At 41.2% G+C, this 27,283-nt stretch overlaps 3 protein-coding genes across 3 annotated transcripts in view; 1 reads left to right on the top strand and 2 right to left on the bottom strand.

The window, feature by feature from the left end:
- The window catches only part of LOC128991171 (LIM and senescent cell antigen-like-containing domain protein 1), a 38,236-nt gene extending 11,363 nt beyond the window's left edge, over positions 1-26,873 (bottom strand). The window contains exons 1-2 of the mRNA XM_054413950.1: positions 26,772-26,873; positions 9,737-9,785 (exon numbers count right to left, since the gene is read on the bottom strand). Coding sequence (XP_054269925.1) covers positions 9,737-9,744 — 8 coding nt within the window. The 5' untranslated portion in view covers positions 9,745-9,785; positions 26,772-26,873. The remainder of the gene's footprint in view (positions 1-9,736; positions 9,786-26,771) is intronic.
- On the bottom strand, positions 10,727-15,556 carry LOC128989273 (uncharacterized). The gene has a single exon (XM_054411151.1). The coding sequence runs from the start codon at positions 15,554-15,556 to the stop codon at positions 10,727-10,729; it is 4,830 nt and encodes a 1,609-aa protein (XP_054267126.1).
- On the top strand, positions 17,709-20,309 carry LOC128989272 (uncharacterized). The gene is made up of 4 exons (XM_054411150.1): positions 17,709-17,784; positions 18,762-18,878; positions 19,137-19,967; positions 20,167-20,309. The coding sequence occupies exons 1-4, from the start codon at positions 17,709-17,711 to the stop codon at positions 20,307-20,309; spliced, it is 1,167 nt and encodes a 388-aa protein (XP_054267125.1).
- Positions 26,874-27,283: the final 410 nt, after the last annotated feature.

The following is a 27,283-nucleotide window of genomic DNA, read 5'->3' as shown; positions in this document are numbered from 1 at the left end:
AACTTTACCCGCCCATTGTAGGCTGAGCTATCCCCGGCAAACGGTTGCGACTGCACTGCACTTTTAATATTATTTTTCCAGTGCAGAAAATCTCGTCGCAAGATGGCGCCTGCGAACAGGGACTGAGGTTGGCAGTGGTGCTGAGTTGCTGACGTATTAACGGCGCCCGAACAAAATAATTTTATTTGTGCAGATTTGCTGCGGACTTGTGCAGATTGGCTGCGGACCTGAGCTGTTGAGCAGAGTTTTAGGCAGACCTGCTGTGATTTTATAGTCGGTTGGGTAGGCCTAACCTGTTTTCTGTTACAGCGTGGTGTGTTGTGAACCCTAATTTATTTAGTGGTTGTATACATAGATATTAGTTAGTAATTTTAATTTTGCTAATTAATTGAGCCTTATCATTGAATATTATTTGAGTGAGAACCCTTATTGTGTATTTGTGGTTTGACTTTCACACCTATAATTGGTTTGATTTATTATTTTGCTAATTAATTGAGCTTTATTATTGAATATTATTTGAGTAAGAACCCTTATTGTGTATTTGTGGTTTGACTTTCACACCTATAATTGGTTTGATTTATTATAACGGTGTTAAATATATTTTAATCGGTTTCGCTCTTATTTTTGCGGATTAGTCGTAGTATTTGAATTTTAAATATGGTTATGACTACGAGTACGACGTCTGTGCTGGGCGGTACGCCTATTACGTCTGCTATTGCTACGACTAGTTCTGGGGTTAGCTCCGAACTGTCGGTGATGACGACATCGTCATTGTGGCCGGCGTCTTCGCCCGTTTGGCCGACAATTTCCTCGGTAGTGGCTACGACGGTGACAACTTCGTTGACCTATTCCGCGCCAGCGACTATGTCCTTGGGGTCGCAGCCCCGGGACAGTCGCGTGGGTTGGATCTATGACCTCTCAAAAGGTGAGCTCATGAGAACGATGGACCAGTATGGTTTGGTGACCACTGGTACTTCTGCGGAATTACGGCAGCGATTTTCATCGTTTTGGAAGCAGCGGAATGCCCGTCGGTACAGCGAGGATAGGCTGTGTACGGCTGGGGCTCCTGCACCGACATATGTACCGCCGGCTACTACAACCATAGGGCATCCAGACCCCCCGAGAGCCGTACCTCAGGTACTGGGTAGTACTGAATCGGACCAAACAGAGATATTCAGGCTTAGCGGGGAGTTAGAGGCGGTTAAAGAGATCCTTGGGTTGTCTTTGGAGACTGATACCCGGACTCTTAGAGAACATCTGGCATCGGTGGTGCGACAGGCGAGAGGCTCGCCCAGTAATGGGGTCGGCTATGGGTTCGAAAGACCCGCCAACCCTACGTCCCCTGTTGTGGCTGCTCCAATGCCTACCTTTGGGTTACCTAGTAGACCCGAGGGATGGCAGCGGCCCAATGATATTTCTGAGAGACCAGCCCGGCCTTCTAGCTTGGAGCTGCCACGAGGCTCGGATATGCTCTCACATGAGGCCAGCAGGGTGGAGCCAAAGGATTGCTCCAAAGTATGCAACACGGTACGGAAGTGGGGTTTAAGGTTTGATGGCCGACGAGACCCTGTGTCGTTCCTGGAGCGCCTTGAAGAGCTGATGGTCTCGTACTCTATAACATCAGAGGACCTGCTCAGAGCGCTGCCGGAGCTGTTGCAAGGCTCAGCGCTTCTATGGTACAGGAATTGCAAGGAGCTCCTGTATTCATTTGAAGCTTTTCGGCATCAATTTGAGATCCAGTTCCTTCCACCTGGTTATCAGAGGAATTTGGATGAGGAGATCCGGAAAAGGACACAGGGTGAAGGCGAGCACTTCCGGGACTACGTGGTTGCTATAAGTACCTTGCTTAGGCGTAGCGGTACGTTGTCCGAGCATGGTAGATTGGACTTGATCTACAACAACATGCGACCAGAGTACAAACTCATGGTGCGACGGCGGGACTTCCGCAATCTGGCCGAGATGGTTGAGTTAGCCGAAGACTACGAGGCCTATCTGCGAGAGAAGGCGGCCTTTAGACCTCCTCCTTCTCCGAACGTAGCGCTGGTTTTGGAAACCGCCTACACACCCAAAAAGAAGATGGAGAAGCGCGCCGAAACTGCCGCCGTCGAGAAGCGGAGTTTCGAGAGACCATCTCCGGAAGCTGAGTCGCTTGGGCGGGTGGCTTCGAAGTCGGATCGGGTCCACGGTCAACGGCCCGTGACAGCAGCTAGAGCGCCTGAGGGTCCAAAGGGGACGGTGAAATGTTTTAGGTGTCAGGAGATTGGTCACTTTGCCCGAGAATGTGGTAAACCAAGGACCGTCTCCTGTTTTGGGTGTGGCAAACCGGGTTTGACGGTGAGTCAGTGTGGATGTCGGGCGGGAAACGGCAGGCCAGCTCAGACATCAGGAGGTCAACTGGGCAAGGCCACCGAAAACGAACGACCTCAGAAGAGTGGTCCGAGTGGCTCGGAAAACTAAACAGCCTGGTTGGTGGGGTAGACGAGAACCGGCTGGTTTCGGAGACAAGGCCCTTTGTTGAAGTTGTGCTGATGGGCAGCGTTTTTAAGGCGTTATTGGACACTGGGTCCGTAGTTAACCTGGTTGGGCGAGAAGTCGCCGATCATCTTCAACGCCAGGGGGTAGAACCTTTTAAGGAACCCTCTCCTCTGAGGATGGCAGATGGGTCGCGGTCTAGGGCCGAGTATTCGTTCCGATTGGCAGGGGAGGCTGCGGGAAGACGGTGGGTTGGAGACGCCTTGTACGTTCCCACTCTTACCACGGATATGATTTTGGGTATGGATGTCATACGACATCTCGGACTTGTGACGGTCGTGACGGAGGTGATAAGAATGGGCGTGGGTGAGGACTGTTCTGGTCAAGTGGGCTGCCTAGATACAGTCGAAATTAGTGACCAAGACCCCAGAGGCCCTGACGATGGAGATCCCCGTCTTATTCCTGAAGCCGAAGTATCTGACACTTCGTTGGCTGGTAGTGGCGTGGATTATGATCCCGCTTGTGATGACGTCAAGGGCGAAGGAGTGATAAAGCCGTTGACGGAAACCCAAAGCCAGTCGTTGGCGATATTCTTGAAGGGAGAGCTGTCAAAATTTGACGATGTGCCCGGGAGGACCCATCTCTTGGAGCACGTTATTAGGCTGAAAGAGGGAGTGGTTCCGGTGAAGCAGAGACATTACCCGAGAAATCCAGCTATGCAAGCTGTGGTTAATGGGGAGGTGGATGTTATGTTGAAGGATGGGATTATAGAACCTTCTTCGTCTCCATGGAGCTCACCGATCGTGCTGGTAAAAAAGGCCTCGGGCAAATTTAGGATGTGCCTTGATTTGCGAAAGGTTAATGAGGCCAGCGTGCCGGACGCTTATCCCCTGCCGAGGATAAACGCCATTTTAGAAAAGCTTCGGCGGGCCCGGTACATAAGTACTCTCGATTTGTACCGTGGCTATTGGCAGGTGCCCCTCAATGAACGGAGTCGCCCGGTTACCGCCTTCACGGTGCCCGGGATTGGCTTATTTCAGTTTAAAGTGATGCCTTTTGGTTTGCATTCGGCGGGGGCCACGTTTCAGCGTTTGCTGGACAAGGTGATCGGCCCGGACCTAGAACCATCGGCATTTGCGTATCTGGATGACTTGGTCTTGGTTTCTGAAACTTTTGAGAAACATCTGGAATTGTTGAGGACCGTCTTCGCCAGATTGAGAGGGGCGGGATTGCGCCTGAATCCTGACAAGTGTCATTTTTGTAAGACCCGGTTAAAATACCTGGGTCACGTAGTCAGTGATGCTGGAATCGCGACCGATCCAGAGAAGGTCAGGGCAATCAATGACTTTCCTACACCGCGAAGCGTGAGGAATCTTCGAAGTTTTCTTGGGCTGGCCAGCTGGTACAGGAGATTTGTTGACGGATTTGCGTCGTTGGTCAGGCCTTTGACCAAGTTGCTAAAGAAGGGGGAGAAATGGCAGTGGGGCTCAGATGAGGAGATTGCTTTCGAAGCAATGAAGAACCGCCTGAGCTCAACACCAGTTTTGGCATGCCCGGATTTCTCGAAGACGTTCGTGCTGCAGGTAGATGCCTCAAACGATGGCCTTGGTGCGGCTTTGACGCAAGACCAGGCCGGTAAAGAGGCCGTAGTGGCATACGCGAGCCGTCTGTTGACAGACCAAGAGCGGAAATATACGACTACCGAGAAGGAGTGTTTGGCTCTGGTCTGGGCGGTGCGGAAGTTCCGACCATATCTGGAGGGTTATCGCTTCGTGGCCATAACGGACCATGTGGCATTAAGATGGTTGATGAAGCTGCAGGAACCGTCCGGTCGGCTTGCTCGTTGGGTTATGGAGTTGCAACAGCATGATTTCGAGATCCGGTACCGTAAGGGTACGTTGAATCGTGTTGCAGATGCTCTCTCCCGTCAGCCCGTGGGTGGTGAAGATGACGATACCCCGGCTGACGTAGCTGTGATGGGAGGAGACCCACGAGAGGCCGCATTAGAGACCGAGGGTATGCAGCCAGAAGATGTCACATGGTACCAGCGCACTAAAGAGTGTGTGTTGTCCAATCCCAGACGTGTCCCGAGTTATTGTATTAGGGATGGGGAGTTATACAGGCGTCTTGGGAAAGATAAGAATGATGAAGGCGGAGTGGTATGGAGGACTTGTGTACCACCATCTAAGGTTAAGGATGTGTTGGTAGAGAACCATGACTCTCCTATGGCGGGCCACCTGGGAGTTAAGAAAACAATTGCCCGGGTTGGGGAAAACTATTTCTGGCCGGGATGGCGTCGTGCCGTGAAAGAATACGTTAGGTCCTGTGCCACGTGCCAGGAGTTTAAGGTATTGCAGCAGAAACCGGCGGGACAAATGTATTTTCGAAACCCTCAAGGGCCTTGGCATTCGGTGTCGGTCGACTTGATGGGTCCATTCCCCAGATCCAAAGGTGGACATCGTTTTCTTGCAGTTTTCCAGGACCTGTTTAGCAAGTGGGTTGAAATAAGACCCCTGCGGTCAGCTACGGCCAAGGCTGTAGCTAGTGCATTCAAGGACGGGCTATTGCTGCGTTTTGGCGCCCCGGTGATTTTAATGAGTGACAATGGAACCCAGTTCGTCTCTAAGGTGTTCCGAGACCTGACGAAAGAGTGGGGAATCGAGTTCCGACAGACTGCCCCTTACAGCCCGCAGTCCAATCCGGTTGAACGGCCAAACCGGGTTATCAAAACTATGAAAGCCCAGTTCGTTCAGGATAATCATCGTACTTGGGATGCACTCATTGCCGAGTTCCAGTACGCGATGAACACCGCCGTTCACGACTCCACTGGGTTTTCACCTGCCAAACTGTGTTTTGGGAGAGATCTCAGGCTACCTAGGGCAATCGGGTCGTCTCTGACCACAGGACCGGAGCCTGGAGATGACCGTGAGAGAACCGTGGATGAGCTATATAGTGACCGGGAGCGGGCGTTTAAGAGGTTGTACGATAGTTGTCGGCAGAACTTGAGGAGGGCTTTCCAGCGCCAGTCTAAATATTATAATCTTAGACGACGTGAGGTGCAATACCATCGAGGTGATCAAGTCATGAGAAGACTACATGTCTTATCCTCAGCGGCTGAAACTATAGTGGGCAAACTGGCCCCTAAGTTTCAGGGTCCTTGCACCGTATTGAAGCGAGTGGCCCCAATATGTATGAGGTAAAGGACGAGGGTAGGAGAGAGACCCACGTCGTCCATGTTAAGGACCTTAAGACCTACCATGAAAGAACCGAATCCTAGTTATTCTTGGTTATGCATGGTGGTGGTTGGTTAGATAGCATGTTTGTGTTTGCTATTCTTTTGATGTATTGTTTAATCTAGTAGTTTGGTTTTTGGTTTACATTGAGACCCATGGTAAAGGAGGTATCATTGGGTGAGGGGCCGGAGTGTTTTGTTTTGGTCGGAGTTTGAAGATTTTTTTTCTTTTGGCCGTTTTCTTTTTTTTACCCCGATGTAAGTGGGGGGTGTAACGAGTTATTTTTCCCAGGGGGGTATATTTTCGTTATTTGGGCCGCGCGCCTGTTGAGGTAAGCAAGCGGCGGCGGCGAACCTGGCTAGCGCTCTTTGACCCGGCTTATCAGTTCGGATAAGCTTGGGTATCCTGGGACTACTGGACAGCCGAGAACGGACATTCTAGTGGTGGATCCCGGACAGTGAGGAAGGCAGTGTTGGTGTCCTGTGTAAACGGCTGGCGTACGTTGGAGGTACAGAGTGTACGTGGTGTGATCGCGCCGAGTGTCGGTGTAAAGTTGGGTACAGACGGTACAGACCCACTGTTGGTGAGTGGACGACGTTCCTTACACTTTGGTTTAAGATTTGATTTAATATTAATCTTACACTTTATTGCGAGAGTTAGAGTTGCAATCGTGCTGGTCAAAGCCTGACGGTAGTTAGGATTTATATTAGTCAGGAATAATATTTAAGTGTATTCCTGACGGTTCTGGGCAGGTGCTAGAGCGCAAATAATATAATTTAATTGACTGTAGTAGATATTATTTTGCGTTGTACCTAGAGTTAGTTATATTACTAATAACTCTGAGGCCCGACAAACCTAGGCTGCACGATTTAGCGTGCGTAGTTGGAAGCACGAGGCCAGTAGGCTAGTAGCTAGTTTTATTAGCCTATTAACAGAAGCCCGGCTAAGCAATATAACGTTGATATAGTAGCAGTAGTGGTAGTAGCAGTAGGGTTGGTATTGATTAATCATTTAATTAGTTTAATTTAACCTGAACAGCTTGCTTAGTAATCCAACACGTTAGCTTGGTAGCTTGGATAGCGGAGTACCGGCTATCAGATAATATATTTATCTAGTGTTTGGAACGTAGTTAATATTTATTTATCTGCTACTAAGTAGCTCAATAATTTAATAGTACAGTAGTACAATTGACATCTAGTTTTGCTTGTTTAGCTTGGTATTTATTGAGACCAGCTACTAGTGGTGTAGTCACTCTACCTATAGTGTACTTGTATATTATTATGTGGTACGATTATTGAGTGAACTGTTTGATTCTTAGCTTGGGCATTAGAGTTGTGTATTGGATTATAGTGGCCTAGTAGACCCCGCCTGGTGATAACGCGCGTTGTGGTTTTTATTGGCAGGTCGTCGTGTAACTCACTGTGTTTTAGGCACTCTGGGCTTAACTATTGGATAGTTAGGACGAAGCCCGAGTTGCGTAGTCAGCAACGACCCCCTAGGAGTGTGGAGAATCGGCGTAGGCCTGGTAGTGATTATTGCACGTTTGTTGTGGTGACTTGTTTTTGACTTGTTCACAGTGCCCGTGTATGAGCCAGTCCTATACCGGTTAGACCCGGCTTTTGGCCTAGTGGTTTCCCTGACCTTATCGCAGACCCTGGAACTTTACCCGCCCATTGTAGGCTGAGCTATCCCCGGCAAACGGTTGCGACTGCACTGCACTTTTAATATTATTTTTCCAGTGCAGAAAATCTCGTCGCAAGCTGTTGTCATAAATTAAAGAAAAATAATAGTGCTGCACCCTGTTGGTAATCCTTGCTATTGCACTTCATAGAACAGAACCAACTTGTTTAATTGAAACAGCTGTTAAGATGCATTAATTCCATTTAAATATGAGTACTCATAAGGTTAACATGGGAAACTCCAGAGCCACTGGGGCAGAGCCCGAGAGTTCTATCAGAATAAAAACAACTTAGTTTTCCTATTTAATGCCTAAAGAATCAGTGTACCAAATTTCAGCCTCCTAGGTAAATGAGAAGTGGGAGAATTAGTGATGAGTGAGTGAGTCAGTCAGTCAGTGAGGGCTTTGCCTATTATATATATATAGATATTTATAAAAGTTTGGATGGTTTTTTTATGTTACCAAATGTACGTAAAAAATACAAATAAATAAATAAATAAATAAAAACTTTCAGTACAACCAAGATAACTACAGGGTGCGGCAAAAAAACCGATCCATTTTCTGCAGCGCACTGTTCAGCGACAGGTCTTCTGAGGGTGGTGGGAGTAGACTCGTTGGAAAACCTATATACAATTATATTTTGTTGTGGTGTTTCCGGACCAATTGATTGACAAATAAATAAAAGGTTAAAATACCTGCTTGCTTGTCGCCTTGTGGTCCAAAGTATTGTCCTAGTGGATTATGTACATTTCGGCGCGAGCGCCATCGTCGGATCCATATAAGAACTGTTAACACTAAACTTCCCTGAAGAGGTGCGTAAAATGTTCACAACACAAAATGTTAGTTAACGGTCGACCGGTTTTTATGTGTGTTTTGTGTTGTGAACATTTTACGCACCTCTTCAGGGAAGTTTAGTGTTAACAGTTCTTATACAGATCCGACGATGGCGCTCGCGCCGAAATGTACATAATCCACTAGGACAATACTTTGGACCACAAGGCGACAAGCAGGTATTTTAACCTTTAATTCATTTGTCTATATACAATGCCATTTTTTGGAGTCATAGAGCAGTGGTCGTATGAGCTACATGCGGTTGTTATCGAGACATTTAAAAAAAAGTTATGATTTAGTCGTTGCAACTCAGCCGCAGTTCCATGTTTTATTCAATTAGGTCGACATAGAGAGGTTCCATCGTGATTATCTGTATGGATGATTACCAAATTATACAGATTATTATTGTAATCCATAGGGATGAAAATTAACCTCAAAATTCGTATAACTGAGCGGTCAGACATGTTCAAGGCAGCCGCTTGTTTTTGGGCTGGCCTACGAGGACTGTTTTCCACAGCAGCACGAACTCTATCAAATGTTTGGTCAATTGTATGGCGTCCGATCTCAATTTGGCCGGCCTGTCAGCTTCCTTTTCAACGCAGAAGTCGTTGTCCTAAAGTAAGTAACCCCCCGCATTATTGTGCTACCAAATGGAACTTCTCTGTGTCGCCTTAATTGAAAGAATGCATGAAACTGCCGCTGAGTAGCAATGAATGAATTCACTTTTTTATGAAAACGACTCCACAACAACCCCACGTAGCTCAGACGACCACTGCTCTATGACTACTAAAAATGGCATTGTATAGTCTTTCCAACGAGCCTACTCCCACCACTCTCGGACAACCTGTCGCTGAACAGTGCTCTGCAGAAAATAGATCGGTTTTTTTGCCGCACCCTGTATATAAATAAAAAATTTTTGCAGACGTCCAATATATCGGACCGTGGCGAGCTTCGCAATAGCGCTGTGGTAAGATATATCGGACCGCGGCGGCCTAAGGGTTAAAAAGGAAAGAGAGAGATAGTAAGTATTGCGGCCGCCACGCGAGCGATCCTACTAGCGGCTGCGGGAAGCTTATTTCGGCAGCAACATTCCAGGCTGACTATTTTCTATATATTTTGGGTCACATGTTTATCAAGCATTTTAAAGCATTTAAAGCTTCTTTAAGGGTTTATATTCATTGCATACACATATAGGTTTTAACAATTAGGAAATGAATTATATTCCTGGCAGTAGACTTACATTTTAGTGATTTTATAGCTTTTTAAATTAATAATAAAGTTTAAAAAAATCCTAGAGAAAAACATAATTAGAAAATGAATTAGGCCTATGTTTGAATTTTTTACTTTATAACGTTTGAACAATTGAGATAATTTGTCACCATGAAAAACATAGAAACATTAAAAATAATATCAATCCTAATGAATTTTTATTTTTAGGCTATGGTACCTCTCTAGTAGCTCTCTAATAAAATATTAGTGATAGATAAAATATCAAAATAGGTAGCAAAAGTAATTAGCTTACCCTGGCATTTGTCACACTAAAATGGCTCCAACTGTGATAGGAAGATAACCTGAAAACAATTGTACTATTGAGATATGTTAGAGTTATGTTCATTAGTGAAAATTAAGCAATAAATAAGACCTCAGCTATGAGATTTAGAGGCAGTTTACGAGTATGGGGTTTCGTGGCCAGCGGTTATCATTGATTTCGGCCAATTTTAACGGACGGCCAAAAAATGGGTTAACAATATAGAGTGAATGTTTTGTAGAGAATGAAATTAAATGGAGATTATAAGATGAGAAAAAAATGAACACACTTTTGGGATAGGAGAACAAGCACTGTTTTATTTACTTTTTGATACACAACATGTGTTAGCAATAGAGAATAATTTAATTTGATTAAGAACACATGTTAGTTGCATGGAAAAGAGATGTACATTAAATAAAACATAGAGTGTTAAATAATATGAATGGTTAAAGTTTACTGAACATACCGGGGGCCTTGAATCCCCAGTGGATTCAACAAAAACAGTTCACGAATCCACAGTTGGCAGGGGAAACACTTTGTGGGCAGATCTTCTGAGGTTGCCACTTGATGTTTTTAAGTCTATCACTCGCACAACCCCATCAGCCCCTGGATGAACTGCTGTAATTCGAGCGAGAGGCCACGAGAGAGGTGGTGAGTCCATATGTACCAGAACAAGGTCACCCACTTCAAGATTTTTTGATTTCCGAGTCCACTTGGTACGTTGTTGCAAGTTGTTTAAGTATTCTAGGTGCCATCTATGCCATATGCGTTGATGAAATGCTTGAACTAGCTGCCATTGCTTGAGACGGTTTTCAGGAACTGTCAGGAGATTAGGTTCAGGTACTGCTGTGAGGGGTGCACCAATCAGGAAGTGTCCGGGAGTCAGTGCTGCGAGATCCGAAGGATCATTTGAAAGAGGTGTCAGTGGTCGGGAATTGAGCATTGCTTCGATTTGGGTCAACAATGTGATGAATTCAATGAGTGTTAAGACTGAGTTCCCATTACTCGACGGAGATGATGTTTCACATTCTTTACAGACGATTCCCACAATCCTCCTTGATGCGGAGCGGCTGGTGGATTAAAATGAAAATTGATGCCTTTAAGTGAAGAGAATCGTTGAATCTTCCGTTTGGAGTCTTGACAATAAATAGATTTTTCAACAATCTTGCGTAGGGTAGAGTCAGCACCAATGAAGTTGAACCCACAATCCGAGTAAATGTCGGAAGAATGTCCTCTGCGAGATACAAATCGAGTCATTGCAGCAATGAAAGATTCAGTCGTTAGGTCTGTTACTACTTCCAAATGTACAGCTTTCGTGACGAGGCAGATGAAAGTACAAAAGTATGACTTTATGTGTCTCACTGCCTTGAGGTTGAAGATTTTAACAGTAAAAGGCCCTGCATAATCTATGCCGGTGTGGAGGAAAGGTCGAGCAGGAGTTACACGAGACTGAGGGAGATCAGCCATGAGAGGACACACATTTCTAGGTTTGACTTTGAAACATCTGACACATTTATGGATACGAGAGCGTATGGCACAACGGGCAGACAGTATCCAAACATGTTTGTAAAGTAATGCTTGAGTAAGCTGAGGGCCTGAATGAAGATTGTAGATATGGTAGTGGTCAATGAGGAGATTTACCACATGATGCTTTTTTGGCAGAATAATGGGATGTCGAGCATCTTCAGGAAGTGATGTCTGAGAAAGACGTCCTCCAACACGCAATAATCCAAATGAGTCAATGAAAGGTGAAAGACGTTGTAAACGAGTGGAGCAAAATGATTTCCGTTTGAGGCAGTTGATTTCTTCTGTGAATACTTCTTTTTGTACAAGTTTAAAAATGTGATATTTTGTGTCTTTCAGTTCCTGTGTTGAGATGAAACCTTGGCGTTTTTCAGAACCTTTACAGTTGTGTATGAAACGAAGGACGTAAGCAAAAATCCTAAGAAGTCGTTCCCATGAAGAATATTTAATGAGAAGATTGGTCAGCGTAGATTCAGTGGTAGTTGACACAAGTACAGTTAGAGGAGTGTGTTTTACTTCATCTAATGTTGAGATATCTGTAGGTGAAAAAGTTACATCAGGCCAGTTTGAAGGGGGAAGAGAAAGCCAAGAAGGCCCTGACCACCAAAGGGGGTGAGACACAAGCTCAGTGGCTAGAATACCTCTTGAAGCACAATCAGCAGGGTTTTCCTTGCTAGGGATGTAACGCCAACAGTGATAGGGGACAAGTTCTTGTGTTTGGGCGACTCTGTTAGCCACGAATGTTTTCAGCCTGTAAGATGGAGTTTGAAGCCATGTCAAGGTTACTGAAGAATCACACCACAAATAACATTGGTTGAGTGAAATTAAGGGTTTGAATGAAGAACAACAGAAGTTTACGAGTTGAGCTAATAAGTGGGCAGCGCAGAGTTCTAATCGTGGAAGAGTCACCTTCTTGAGAGGGGCGACTCTAGTTTTAGATAAAACCATACGTGTAGTCACTTCTCCGTTGGGTTGGGAACATCGTACATAGACAACAGCTGAAAACCCACGTTCAGAGGCGTCTGAGAAGCCGTGAAGTTCAACACTAGAATTTGGAGAGATTTTCAATGCTCTAGGGATCTGAATGTCTGCAAGTGCTGGTATCGCTGAGATAAAGTTACTCCAAATTGCACTAAGTTCTGGAGTGAGAGGTTCATCCCATTGTAGACCGGTCGTCCAGAGAAGTTGAATAAAACATTTCGCTGTCATAGTACATGGGCTAAGAAATCCACAAGGATCGTATATTTTAGCGACTAGACTGAGAACGTGACGTTTAGTTAGTGTTTTTGGCGGTAGGTTGAGATGAAATGAAAAATTGTCCGAGTCTGGAGACCAGTGTAGGCCAAGAATTGAGAAATGGGGATCAGGTGTATTTTCAAGAAAGACTGGAGAGTCTTTATGAGTGTCTGGAAGAGACTGAAGAAGCTCGGGAGAATTTGAAGTCCATTTTCGAAGTTCAAAGTGTCCACGGTTGAGTAGTTGAATGAGTTGATTTTGAAGGTTCTTTGCTTCATCTACCGTGTCTGCTCCAGTTACAATGTCGTCTACGTAAGTCTGAGTGCGCAAGACATTTGCTGCTTCAGGGAAGTCTTTACCTTCGTCTTCAGCTAACTGGTGGAGGGTACGAATCGCTAAGTAGGGTGAGCTATTTACTCCAAAAGTCACTCGAGTGAGTTTGTATGTGGATATATCTTCAGAGGGATTGTCACGCCACAAGACGAGTTGGAACAGTTGATCGGAAGGTTTGATTAAGATTTGAAGATACATTTGGCGAATATCGCAAGTGAAAACGATATTGTGTATTCTGAAATGTAGCAATATATCACAAATGTTGGTCTGTAATTTAGGGCCGGTCATGAGAGAATCATTGAGGGAAATTCCAGAGCTGGTTTTGCAGCTTGCATCATAAACGATTCGGAGTTTAGTTGAGGTACTGGATGGTTTCACAACTGCATGGTGTGGCAAGAAATAGTGAGGAGAGTTGATATCTAGATGAGGTAGTTTTACCATATGACCTTGAGAGATGTGTTCATTTATATTGTCAGAGTAAGCTTTATACAAATCAGGAGAGAGTGTAAAACGTCGTTCAAGTGAGTGAAAACGTCGTTCTGCGATGAGTTTGGAAGATCCTAAAGGTGGATGATTTTCTTTAAATGGTAGCTGAACTAAGTAACGGCCATTTTCGTCCCTAGAGTGGGTAGCTTTAAACAGATCTTCACACTGTTGCTCTTCAACCGATATCTTTGAGGGTACAGATAATTCCTCTAATTTCCAAAATTTCTGTAGAGAGTTATGCAATTCGTTGTCAACCGTTGAGAGCAGAGAGATGGATGGAGTGTTGGCAGGCTGGGAATCGGTTGAACAAGGTGCATTCCCCATAACAACAAAGCCAAAGTGAGTTCCCATCATGTTAGGCATGTTAGGGCCGAGAGAATAGTTTTCATTCGTTAAAAGAAGAGGGAAGAGAGAAGCTCCGATCAGCATGTCAATGGGCCCTGATAAGTGGAAGCTGGGATCAGCAAGGGGGTAAGGTTTTACTTTCAATAGAACTCTTTGTGATATTTGAGATCTAGGGAGATTGACAGATATTTTATCAAGTATGTGCACTTCATGGTTGGATGCAACTAATTTTCCTGCCAGTGTGTTAACAGTGAGGTTCACAATACCCTTTGTGAGAGTTGGAGATTGAGAAAGACCAACTACTTGTAAGTTGGATTTGAAACGAGGTGCATTCAGTAGTTGAGCAGCTTTTTCACTAATAAAATCACACATACTGCCACTATCAATCAATGCTCTGAACACATGAGAAACGTTATTTTGAGCAGTAACTTTAACCAGTGTTGTGCCTAAAATTACAGTTTTAGGGATTTGATTAGCAGGACTGGCTTCCTGTGAGCAAAGAGATACGGTAGGTTTTTCATTCGAAACATGAGTGGTTGATGGTTGTGATGATGTAGAACCTTGAGATGTCTTGTCATGTTCAAAATGAAGTAAGGTGTGATGACGTTTGTGGCATTTGAAGCAAGATGCTTTAGACTTACATGTTTTAACATCATGTTTTCCGAGGCAAGAGACACATCTGTTGTTGTCCTTTACGGTTTTAAAACGTTCATTTGAAGAAAGAGAGAGAAAGCTAGGACAAGCATAAACCTTGTGGCCAGTTGATGAGCAGACAAAGCAGGGAAATGAGAAAGGATTTTTTGAGTTGTCTTGATTTGATGGAGTTGGAGTAGAGACCATTGTAACTTTCTGAGCTTGAATGAAAGAGGGCTTGGATGTGAAAGATTTGGGTTTAAAATTTGAATTGTGGTTGTTCGTACTTTGAGCAAACTTGGTATGTAACACAGCGTCTTCCATTTGGTTACACTCTTGATTAAGAAACTTGACTATTTCGACTACTTCTGGTAGAGAATGTGTTTCGCATTTTATATTAATTCTAAAAGCCTCTAGTTGTTTTAGAAGGTCATTGTCTAGTTTTCGTAAGAGTATGGTGGACAACAGAGGGTTAGAGTTAGAAGTAATGTCACAGTCAAGAGCTTTAAGTGCTTCTGTGTGTTCATAAAACAAGTTGAGGAACGTTCTGAGACATTTGTTTGAGGTAGAGGAAATGTCCGGTAGGTCGATCAGTTTGTTTAGGTGAAGTGTAGTTAACCTTCGGGTGTTGTGGTATCTGTCTCTGAGGAGCTGATAGGCAATTGAGTAATTGGCTGAAGTGATACTGAAAGCTTTTACGAGATTTAGTGGTTCATTTTTGAGCACGCTGAGAAGATATTGAAATTTAGTGACGTTTGAAATGCTTTCATTCAGATGGATGCTAGTGTCAAATAAGTTGATGAAACTTACCCACTGTAGAGGAGAACCATCAAACGTGATGAGGTCTAGTTTTGGGAGTCTTACGTGAGCAGATGATGAAGCTGAGATGTCACTAATTCTTGTTGAATCTTTACTTTCTTCTGGAACATCTTGCGGCTGCTGTTGGAGAAGGGCTTCAATCCGAGACTTGGCTTCGACGAATAGCAGTCGCAGTTTGTCTTCAGTGTCACTTACTGCATCCAAATCTAATTCTTCTGATATATGTTCCAAGGCTCTTTCCAGGTAATTTTCATAGGCTTCATGTTTCTTTTCTAACTGGTTCGAGAAGTTGTTTAAAGTTCTGATTTGTATCACTGACAAGATTGAGGGGGAAAGTGTTTCAAGCTCTTGTACAGATTTGAGAATCTTTTCAAAAGAATTTTGTATGAGAAGGGTTGATTTGTTGAAGTTTGAGAGTGAAATTGATCTGGTAGCCATATTGGACAAAACAGATGGAGTGAAACTTTACTAAGAATTAGATAGAGTTTGTGACACTATGAGAGTGGGGAGAAACATAAAGAGATTGAATGATAAAATAAAGATATTTCGATAGCTTGAAAGTGTTCTGAAAATTGAATCCAAAGACTGAAATTCAAAATCCAGGCTCGATTAGGACCAATGAATGATTTGTAGAGAATGAAATTAAATGGAGATTATAAGATGAGAAAAAAATGAACACACTTTTGGGATAGGAGAACAAGCACTGTTTTATTTACTTTTTGATACACAACATGTGTTAGCAATAGAGAATAATTTAATTTGATTAAGAACACATGTTAGTTGCAAGGAAAAGAGATGTACATTAAATAAAACATAGAGTGTTAAATAATATGAATGGTTAAAGTTTACTGAACATAGAGTGTTAGCCGAGACCAACGCTGGCCGTCGCTCAACAGCAGGGATTAACAGGGGATTTTTGTTGGAACATACATTATTATGATTGGTTCATAAATTATTATAATTATACAGGGTGTTAACTGATATTGTATAAAAGGTTGTAGACTTGCACTTGAATTCATTTTATACTAAAGTGTTAAGTTACTGGATTATTCCTTGAATTATGAAAAATACACTTTTACTGAGTACATGTCATTGAATGGGGAAAATACAATTGTGCCAGTAGCCTACTTAAATAAAATTTGTTTGAACAAATCTTGGTAATCACCAACAACCACAAACCAAACACATAAACCAAACAATCACCAACTAGGCTAACTAAAATTTGATCACCAATTATTTTTAAATAATACTTTATATCATACTGTTATATCATACTGTTCTTTTAAAAGATTTGTGATTATCTTTTATGTATCAGTAATTTGTTTAAAAAATAAAGTTGGAGGAACATTTATAAGAGTTGGGATGCCCTCATATGTAATAAGTAATAATATAAGACGTAACTAGTGTACCTGTTGCTCGAATTCAAGCAATTGTTAACTATTACAGGCGATATGATAAAACGAATAACAGTCATAGTTTCTGATGACTTTAAAAGATTATGGAAATACTCGGGCACAGTAAATATTTAATTTCAGCCAAGTCAGTAAATTTTTGTAGCAAACTCCTCGTTCCCACCACCACCCCTGGCTTAAGTCTGGGACTTATTTGCCAGGCCAATTCACCATGAAAATCTTCTTTCTTTTTACTTTCAATCCTCGTCCAGACACATTATGTGTCCAAAAGCCTAACAGCACGACTCCCTTCCCCATACCGCCCTGAGCGATAGGAAACATTGAGATTCGCTCTAACCTTTCCTCTCCCCTTCATGGAAAAGTTTTCATTCCTTTTCTTTCTTGGTTTTTCTTTGTTTCTTTTTTTAAATTTAAAAGGCTGTATGTATCAGTGGTTTTTCCTATTTCCCTAACTACTTTTCTAAACGTCTCAATTGTTTCCTTGTCACTCATCATGTTTCATTTTCTCATCTCTAGACCTATCTTATCCAAGACTTATTCCTGTTCTCCTACTTGTCTCCTGAAGTGGAAAACTTATCAGGGTTGGTACTGATTTTGGAAAACGAAATTCCCTGACTTTTCCAGGTTTTCCAGACTGATATTATACTTTTTCCAGGTATACCGTAAGACGATATCGAATAGTCAGAATCGAGAATCATTAGAAAAAATGTAGGCCTAAATAGTTTACTCATAAAACCAATAAGAAAGGAATTAAACATCTGGAATCTGGAAAATTAAGAGTACCAACTAACTTAACCTCACACGTTATGTTCTACTTGGCCTTGACTTGACACTAGCAGATAGACGATACGGTGCTTCTGATACTGATATATATATCAACATTTTGTTTGCGATATCATCGGCTTATATCGGAAGAAACATGTGATATAGGAAAAATAACTACCATGCTTGTACCGGAGACAAAAAGTAATACCAAACTAAACTATTAAATGTTTCAACTAACAGGATAACATTTTTTGTATAAACTCCTGCAAGTGCAGTTTTTTTTAGTTTATTAAAGGTTGAATCAGTATTGAAAGGGTAAAGGTGTTAAACTTTTCAAAGACTATACTCCGGGAAATAAAAGTATTATTAATAAAGAAGGCTTGTCAGAATCTGAGTGGAAAGACAGTATAAAAATGATTGCAAATGTGGTGCCAGTGCGTGTTCTCCACAGCAGAAGTCAGGGCAATAACCGCTGCAGGCATGCCTGTGGTGAGATTGAAACCCTTGCACATGCCCTTGGCTTCTGTCCGTTTGGTGAACTTCTAAGAATCACTAGGCACCACAAAATAAGAAGTATCATAGCAAATGCCTTCCGAAAAAGGTATAACACATGGGAAGTGCAAGAAGAAGTACACTGTCTTTCTTATAACGGAAGCACCAGAAGAGTAAATATTTTATTGATAGAAAGAGAAACTAACAAAGGCATAATTCTCGATTCAACAATTCAATTTGAAATAAACATAAATCAACCTAACGAAGTAAATGAAGAAAAAAAAAAATATGATCCTACCTTTGAATATTTCAAGAAAAATTTTAAAATTTGGAAAGTTGAGGTGATTGGATTGTTTATTGGTTCAAGAGGAACATTATCAAAATTTTTTGTGAACTTTTGGAAACAATATGATTTGGACAGATCCTTTTTGAAAATTATTACTCATGAAACATTAAGAGGTTCATTGACCATAATGAGAAATCGTCTATATGGCAAACATCAAAATTAATCAGTCTTATACAATTTTATCTTGTATAATTTTTTCTGTGTCATTGGCAACCTTATTTTTTAAGGCAGATGTATTTATTTTTATAAATAAATTCTTTTCTATTTTTATAAATTCAATGAGGAATTGTATTCAGTGTCGTATTGAAATTGAAACGATGAATTTAGGCCTATCCTTCCGCGCATCCCGGTACTAGCAGTGTTTCCATACGTGGGATTATTAACTTATCCCAAAAACTTTTCAGAGCCAGCTTAGCCTTAGGACACATTACCTTAGGGTGGTGCAATTCGCGTATCGCATTTATTCCTAAACCAGGAAGGGATAGTTACACTGATCCTAAGTCATTTAGACCCATTTCTCTATCTTCTTTCTTCCTTAAGATCCTAGAAAAGTTGGTCTCAAGATATATGATGGATACAGCTCTTAGGACACATCCTTTTCATAATAATCAGCATGCGTATGTCTCAGGAAGATCATGCGAGACTGCGTTGCACCAACTTGTAAGCAAGATTGAGAAAGCTCTAGAGAGCAGTGAAGTGGCCCTGGGTGCCTTTCTCGATATTCAAGGTGCTTTTGATAATACTGGTACGCCAGCAATTCTTAATGCGGTGAGAGGAAGAGGTTTTCTTGGTATAATATGTAGATGGATTGAATCCTTGCTTCACAGTAGGAAGGTTAGGCTCTCACTCCATAATGACACGATCGAGGCAAGAACTACTCGAGGATGCCCTCAGGGGGGGGGGGTTCTCTCTCCTCTCCTTTGGAATTTGGTAGCAGACGACCTTATAAGGACACTCAACGAAAGTGGGGTTTTCGCCTTAGGTTATGCTGATGATGTTGCAGTCCTTGTGATTGGAAAGTTCCACGGAACCATAACTGACCTTATGAATAGAGCTTTAAGGGTAGTGGACCGTTGGTGCCAGGAAGTTGGGCTCTCTATAAATCCCAGGAAAGTTGTAATGGTACCCTTCACAAGAAGGAGGAAACTGGATGGGATCGGCCCACTAAGACTGCAGGGCACTGTAATAGAGCTGCAGAATCAGGTGAAGTATCTTGGTGTAATTTTGGACAGATCACTTCACTGGGGACCACATCTTCAAAAAGTCACTGAGCGTGGCAAATGGTCCCTTATGGCATGCAGGCGGATGGTAAGTGGCACATGGGGGTTACAGCCTAAACTTTTGCACTGGCTGTACGTATCTGTTGTTCGACCCGCCCTTACATATGGTTCGCTTGTGTGGTGGCCAAAGATGGAATCTACTATAGCTGTCAAAGCTTTAGCAGGAGTTCAGAGGCTTGCTCTTATAATGATAACTGGGGCAGTAAGCAGCTGTCCTGGAGCGGCTCTTGACTGTCTGCTTGATATGCTACCTATCGACATTTACATCAAGGTGGTAGCAAGTAAAACAGCCCAACGCCTTAGATGCGAATACTTATGGATCACCTCAGGAAACAATAAAGGGCACTCCAAAATTGTTCAGGTGGTACATAATGATGAATTGCACTTGCCTTCAGTTTCAGATCACATGTCCAAAAAATACTCCTTTGGAAAGCCTTTCAAAGTACTAATACCAGATAGGAAGGATTGGTCTGGCGGAAAAGGACCCATACCCACAGGTGATTTAGAATGCTATACTGATGGTTCTAAGATCAAAAATGGGGGCACTGGAGCAGGTGTGCATTGGATGAATGGAGGCACTGGCATTTGTCTTCCAATGGGGGTGTACCCAACTGTCTTTCAAGCGGAGGTCACTGCCATTCTAGTTTGTGCTCAAGAACATCTTAACAAAGATATCAGAGACAAAACAATCAATATCTATACTGATAGTCAAGCGACCTTAAAAGCATTAAACTCTTACGAATTCAACTCCAGGCTCGTGTGGGATTGTCTTGCTTCTGTGTCTGAGTTGGGTAGGAGAAATGACCTTACGCTTTGCTGGGTGCCAGGACACTCAGGCATTAAAGGAAATGAAGCTGCAGACAGATTGGCAAATACTGCCTCTGCGACTTCAATGATAGGCCCACAACCCTTCTGTGGCATCTCACGAAACAGTGCATGTTCTGCGATTGCGTCATGGGCCAAGGAAAAGCATCGCAAATGCTGGGTCGATGTTCCCCTTCTTAGGGTCAGCAAGCTTACTCTGTTTAGGCCTTCTAAAAAGGTTGCCTGTGACCTCTTGAGACTAGACAGACGAAGAATTAAATTAATTGTTGAACTGATAACTGGTCATGGAAGATTCAGGAAACATCTACAACGGATGGGCTTATATGATGGTGAACCGATCTGTAGGTACTGTGATAGGTCAGAAGAGACAGCTGATCACTTACTCTTTGATTGTAACGAGCTCTTTGACGCTAGATCGATAACTCTTGGAAATATGGCTAGAGGTAGATACCTTCCTGAGGATGAACTAATTGGGAAGCTACAGGCATTCATTGGGCGCCTTAACTTGTAGGTCAACAAGAAAGCAATTGTCTGGGGTGCGCAATAATTCGATTTTGGATGAAGTGCTTAAAGGTCTCGACCTGCCCCTGTCAGATAAGATAAGATAAGATCCCGAAAACAGGATTTTTAGAGCATGAGCGGGATTTGAAGGGGATGTGGGATAAAACAGGAGTTTTGGCTATGACGTCCGTTTTTATTTACTATGCTTTTATTTTAGTGAAAAACTAACCCCAATCGAAAAAATTACCTTAACAAAATATAATAGCAATGTTAAAACAACTATTTAAACTAAATATGTCCAATTCAACACTCAGAATTTAACATCAAAAATCTTAAGGGATTAAACGGGATTTCTTAACCAAGTGACCGGGATTATATTCTTTTGGTCGTGTAGAAACACTGAAAGCTCAGTGCGTTCAATTAAGCCAGTAATCAGAGGGTGATGATAGAATGTCTGTCGATGTTCGATGTTTTTTATATCGATGGTAGGTTCCCAATGTTTTTGTTACATCGATGTTTTCGTCAAACTTCGATGTTTTTGACCAAGTATTGAGACGTAGATGCAAAATGTAGCATATCTGTAAAAAATGTAGTCTTTCAAGAGAAATTCCAGATTTTTTCCAAAATTCCCTGACTTTTCCCTGACTTTTCCAGACCAACAAAATTCCCTGACATTTCCAGGTTTTCCAGGTTTTCCCTGACCGTACCAACCCTGCTTATAAATACGTGGCTCGTGGTTTTTATTTCTTTACATCTACATACTTCCTCTTCCACCAGGTTAAATGTCCACAAATCCATCTTGAAATTTTCCATGTCCTGTCACAAACTGTGTTTCATAATGGCCCATCTCCCAATCTTGTTCCAGTCTCTTTCTGATGTTAGGTATATATCCGAACGATTATCTATAGGCCTAAAACGTTTAAAACACTCTGCTCCCAACGCATTTGCCACTCATCTAATATCTCCTCTCTTCTGTTTCCGATTTCCTTGTATTCCAAAATTAACAGCTTATAGGCAGCGATTATCCTACAGTCCAAAATTGAATGTGTAATCTTCAGGCGGCTGTTGGAGAGTATACTTAAACCCAACACAGAAGGGTGGTTGCTGTATTCGGCTATCAACGACAATAGTATTTTTTGTATTTCGTTCGCGTCTACCAGTTAAATTTCGTCGTCCTCCTCCTATTGGCCTGGCCGTCCTGGTCGACATCTTATAGTCTCCATTATTTCAAAAGTTTTTTTTGGTTATGTTTTGATTTTGTGCAAATACAAAACTGATCTAAAAGAAACATCAATCTTTTCAACTACGGTAATCTAATAAATCCTAAATATCTCCAATTTTAGTATAACCAGCTGTTTCAAATATTAGTGTCAATTACAAAGTATTCATCTGTTCAAATGTTAACAAACATTTTCTCTCTAAGAATAACATGGGAACTATGAAGGCCACTGGGGCAGAGCCCTGATGGAATTCCAAAGTTTTTTTGATTGATGGCAAAACTACATGTAAAAACTACAAAGCTACAATATTTCATCAGCATGTCTAGACACCTTATTTCACTCGGGTCACAGAAAACATACTACCATAACCCAGAATGCTTAATGCATGGTAAAAAGTGTTAAGTACTCGGAGAGAGCTTTGCCTGTCAATTCGTGGCAGCGCCACCAGCATAGCAACGATGGTGACGCTGCCTACGAATTAACAGGAAAAGCTCTCATATAAGTACTTAACACTTTTTACCATGTGGTTAGCATTCTGGGTACTGTAGGTAAGTATGTTTTCTGTGCTGAGGTTTACTTAAACTGTTTAAGCATGAGAGATCTTAAGTGCAAGAAAACAGGTTATAATTTTTTCTTTTTTGTTGTTGTACCACAATGTTTTGAATGTTTAACTATAGAATTTATCTTTTGTCTCAGCAAATTAAAGCAATTTATTGTTAAATTCGATATGACAAATATTAAGAAATTTTTAGATAAAAAGGTCTTTAACTCTTAGACAAAACCCAACAATAGTGTTTGTTGGAACCATTTTTATTTTGCAATTATTCGCCTGAAATAAAGTGTGCAAAAGTGCTAAATGAAACCTAAGTAATAAACTTCAATTGCAATTTAAATTTATATAAATATGTTAAGCTATTAACTAAGTTATTTTTAAAAAGTAATTAATTAAAATGTGACAACAGAAACTTTTTACGATGTTTTGCATGTTTTTCACAATCAGTAGGCTAGTAAAAAAAAAAAATGAAAAAAAATATTATTTTGAGGGAAATTAAGTAAAATTGTGCAATTATGAAATTGTACAGAATTTAATGGTGAATTCTAATCATTCTTTATGCTAAAAAAAAAACAAAAAAAAACAAGCAAATGAGATAATCCCAACATGTCAACTTAACCCTGCCCCCCAGTGGGTTTAAGTTCAAGTCCAAAACCGTTGTTATTTCGACCTAGATTTTCTTATTTGTGCTAAACCATGACTCGTGGGGTGAGGTTCATAAAGTCAAAATATCATTAAGTCCAACGGTTAAAATATTAATAAACAGAGCGTTTCACAAGGTCCAAATTTCATAAAGTCGAAAACTATAACTTTCAAATAATCACCGTTTTACAATGTACAAATTTCACAAAGTCCAACGTTAAAATATCAAATAAATAGAGCGTTTCACAAGGTCTAAATTTCACAAAGTCCAAAACTATAACATTCAAATAATCACTGTTTCAGTTTCACAATGTCCAAATTTCACAAAGTCCAACGTTAAAATATCAAATAAACAGAGCGTTTCACAAGGTCCATTCTCGGCCAGAAGTCGCTGCAGAGGTTGCCGTGGTTCGGTTCGGCATGTAGGCACTACACGATCTAGTGTTGTAGCCGCACGTCACAAAACATCATTGTGGGTACGTAGATGCATTGTAAAGAGTGTAAAGTAGTTTGGTACCCCCTCTACAGCAAAGTATCGTAATTTCTTTTCATATCGTAATTGGAAAGCGGCGGTCGCTGAAAACTTCGCGCAAAAACTAGCCAGACCTAGTAGTGGTCATGTAGACGATTATTGGACAAACTAAAAAAGAATCTAAAAACTATAAAAAGGTAGTGTACCTGTCTAATAACCTGTTGAATTATTTACATTTGAACACTATTTCCTATTAGAATTTTATGAAATAATCGTTATACAACAGCAACAACAACTTCATAGGTACCTTAGTATTTTATACGAAAGTCACAGACTCCTTTGTTTGTGATTACGCATATTTTGGTAAATAAAAGGTAGGACTATAACTTACAATCCTTAGCTCTCCACTGAAAAGGCAAATCCAAATATAAATTATTGTGTTGTCAAAACTTTAACATTATTGAACTAGCAACATTAAGTTGCAAAGAGAAAACGAGACTGATGTCAAGTAAAAAAGTGTTAATACTTGAGTTTCAGTTTTTATTGACATGGGCTATACTTACAGTATACAAAAAATACAATATGATGTCTAGGCCTACATATGAGTTAAATCCTATTCATAAAAATTTATTTCAGCGTTTATGTGTGTTATTTTCTACCTTTTGATGTAGTTTCAACTCATTCTTTCAGTGGGTAGAATGAATTAAGTTCAAGGTTTTTGGCACTTTTCTAACAACGGGCTATTTTGACATTTGATATAAAAAAATAAAACCGATGTAATCATCATGACATTTTGACAGCTATAAGACAATATACTTATAAAAAATATTTAAATATTTAAACATTTTTCATCGGTAAAAATATTTCTTCCGATATATGTAATCGCTTTTTAATTGAGAGACGGAACAGTTAAGAAACTCAGCTGAATGCTTGAATCAAAGCTATTAAAAATATAAAAATGTAAATTTGATTTGCACATTATGTGTTAACACAAAGTTGAGTCAAACAGCTAAGTGTTCTTCAATCATTAAAATAATCAGTAGTTAAGCGTCGGCGGACGGTGCCTGCTATCTGACCAGGGCAACTACTGTAGAGACTTCTGGCCCAGACTGTACCGTTGGACCTTGTAAAATTTTGACCGCTCTGTTTATTTGATATTTTAACATTGGACTTTGTGAAATTTGGACATTGTGAAACGCTGATTAGTTGGATGTTATAGGCCTAGTTTAGGACTTTATGAAATTTGGACCATGTGTTTTTAAAGCGCTCTGTTTTTTTTATTTATATCTTAACATTGGACTTTGTGAAATTTGGACATTGTGAAGTGCTCTGTATATTTGATATTTTAACATTGGACTTTGTGAAATTTGGACATTGTGAAACGGTGATTATTTGGATGTTATTGTTTTGGACTTAATGAAATTTGGACCTTATGAAACGCTCTGTTTATTTATTACTTTAACCGTTGGACTTTGTGAAATTTGGACTTAATGAAACGCTCCCGACTCGTGAATACAACAAGTTCATTTGTTTGGCCCGGGGTTTTCTCTAATTGGACTCGCGAAGCCTTGGGTTTAACACGTTCGCTGCGGGACATCAAATGGCAGGCGTAGCCTCAGCGCGGCACAGCCCGCAGCGTCGAACAAACCCGATTGCCGGGTGTTTGGCTCTCATATTTCGGTATGACAAATAGCAAATAACGTGCGGTGATGTCCTGTTTTATAACAAGAGTCGACGTAGTTCACTAAACACTCACATATAGCAGCACTGCTTGGAACGTAGCCGGTCCCATCGTATTGCCAATTGGAGGGAGAAAGACGGGACAACAAGTTGATTTTTAAGTTTGCCAGACGGGGATTTTATGGGGAAATTTTACCACCAACCTACAACACAACAAAAAGCAAGTCACCCACTACACGCTAACGTGGAATTGGTCTGCCTTCGACCGACGCTAGAGCAAAAACGATGATATACGAAAGGCATTGCCGAGCGTATCCGATCGGTTACGGCAGCGTCTGAACAGCGCTCGGCCCGTATCCGATCGGATACGCCCGCAGTGAACGTGTTAAAATCCCTGTTATAATTGGGTGAAGATAATTGGGTCTGCGCCTGAGCGCAAAATTGGGGTCACGAGTACAAGGTTATCCGAAGTAGGTAAGGTATTAGATTTAGATAGGCCGCCACGCTGTTAAGTTTACGGTAACTTACTGCATCTGTTGGCAAACCAACTAAGAAAAAAAAATCTCTGACGAGGAAAAAAGCTAAATATTAAATTCTATCTTGGAGAATGAATCATATTCTACGACATAAAACAAAAACTTTTTAGCAAGAAGTTTGCAGCCACTAAGTTAAAGTTAACTTATGTACGACAGCCACCATGTGTGAAGGGACAAGACTTAAGGTAAGCGTGGCTTCGACCCTTATGGGAAGGCGGCCCAAGGTCCAATTGTTGCTATTAGTCCCTAGAAATATTAAAATAATTGGTAAGTTATACCACAGGATTCACAGGAATATCCAGACTTACTGCAGTTTTTTTAAGGTCATCATTTGGTTAACAGTTTCATTTTATAATCAGCAGGTAGTTAATGTATAATAGTAAATGTAGGACGTAAACTAATCCTACCACACCAATCCTAAAAAGTGCAACCCCCCTAAAGCCCTATATTCAGGGTTTTTTTTTACTGAGAATGAGAATGAGAGAATGAGAATGAGAATGAGAATAAGAATGATTTATTTCCTGAAAGCATAATAATATGTACAAGGAAACGTCAATACATCAAAATCTTAGCCTAAGCCTGCAACACACCATGCAGAGAATTGAAAAACAAATTTTTTATTACTGGACTCATAAGTTTACTAAGCTTGGATCTAACTTAGTTTATTAGAAATTATGAGTTGAAACCCCAGAAATGGGGTTCTTGGGCACTCCCCCATGGGTTAGGGTGAAACTAAATCTTATATTTATTGTAACTAAAACCAATATTTAATAGAGACAACAATAAACAGTGGCCCAGTACAAACAGTACCCTGTAGGCCTAAAATTAATAGTTGGAATGACAACTTATAAATCAATGGAGTTTTAAAACAAATGCCCGTGCGGAGACGCGATTAAAAGTTATAAACACAAGCAATTAATATACCTCACCTCCATAAAAATTAGTAAATTCAACAAATTCTTGAACACTGTTACAGAATTATTTTACTAAGATATATGAATGAAACCTCGCCCATCAGCAGTCCATATTTGGTTATATTTGTTGAGGTTTCCACAGCCACTAGTATACGAGTGACATTGCAGTGCCATGCCCGTAGTGGGGACTATAAAAAGTTGTTATCGTAGGCCTACTATAATAATAACTTTGACTTTGTGCTTTATATCTAAACTGTGTAGATATAAAGTCAATTATAAAAAAACATACTCCTCAAGGAGTATCCTTGAGAGTCCCTGAGGAGTATGTTTTTTTTATAATTGACTTTATATCTAATCTGTGTAGATATAAAGTCAATTATAAAAAAAACATACTCCTCAAGGAGTATCCTTGAGAGTCCCTGAGGAGTATGTTTTATCTATGATATAATCCATATACATATATAATCAGTGGTTCTATGTCTGTGTTCCTGTACACAATTTTTGTACTGTAGTCTTAGTCTTAGTGG

The sequence above is a fragment of the Macrosteles quadrilineatus genome, unplaced genomic scaffold, assembly GCF_028750875.1.
Source record: "Macrosteles quadrilineatus isolate MER2022 unplaced genomic scaffold, UCM_ALF_1.0 Scaffold_3__2_contigs__length_128488019, whole genome shotgun sequence".
Taxonomy (NCBI): Eukaryota; Metazoa; Arthropoda; class Insecta; order Hemiptera; family Cicadellidae; genus Macrosteles; species Macrosteles quadrilineatus.
Note: the sequence above shows the minus strand (reverse complement) of the source record. Positions and strands in the feature narration are given on the sequence as shown.

Coding starts and splice junctions, on each gene's coding strand:
- LOC128989273 (XM_054411151.1), bottom strand. CDS start 15,556: ATGGCTACCAGATCAATTTCACTCTCAAACTTCAACAAATCAACCCTT.
- LOC128989272 (XM_054411150.1), top strand. CDS start 17,709: ATGATTGCAAATGTGGTGCCAGTGCGTGTTCTCCACAGCAGAAGTCAG. Junction 17,785..18,761: donor CCGCTGCAGGCATGCCTGTG/GTGAGATTGAAA, acceptor CGTATGTCTCAG/GAAGATCATGCGAGACTGCG. Junction 19,968..20,166: donor AAATGGGGGCACTGGAGCAG/GTGTGCATTGGA, acceptor ATTCAACTCCAG/GCTCGTGTGGGATTGTCTTG.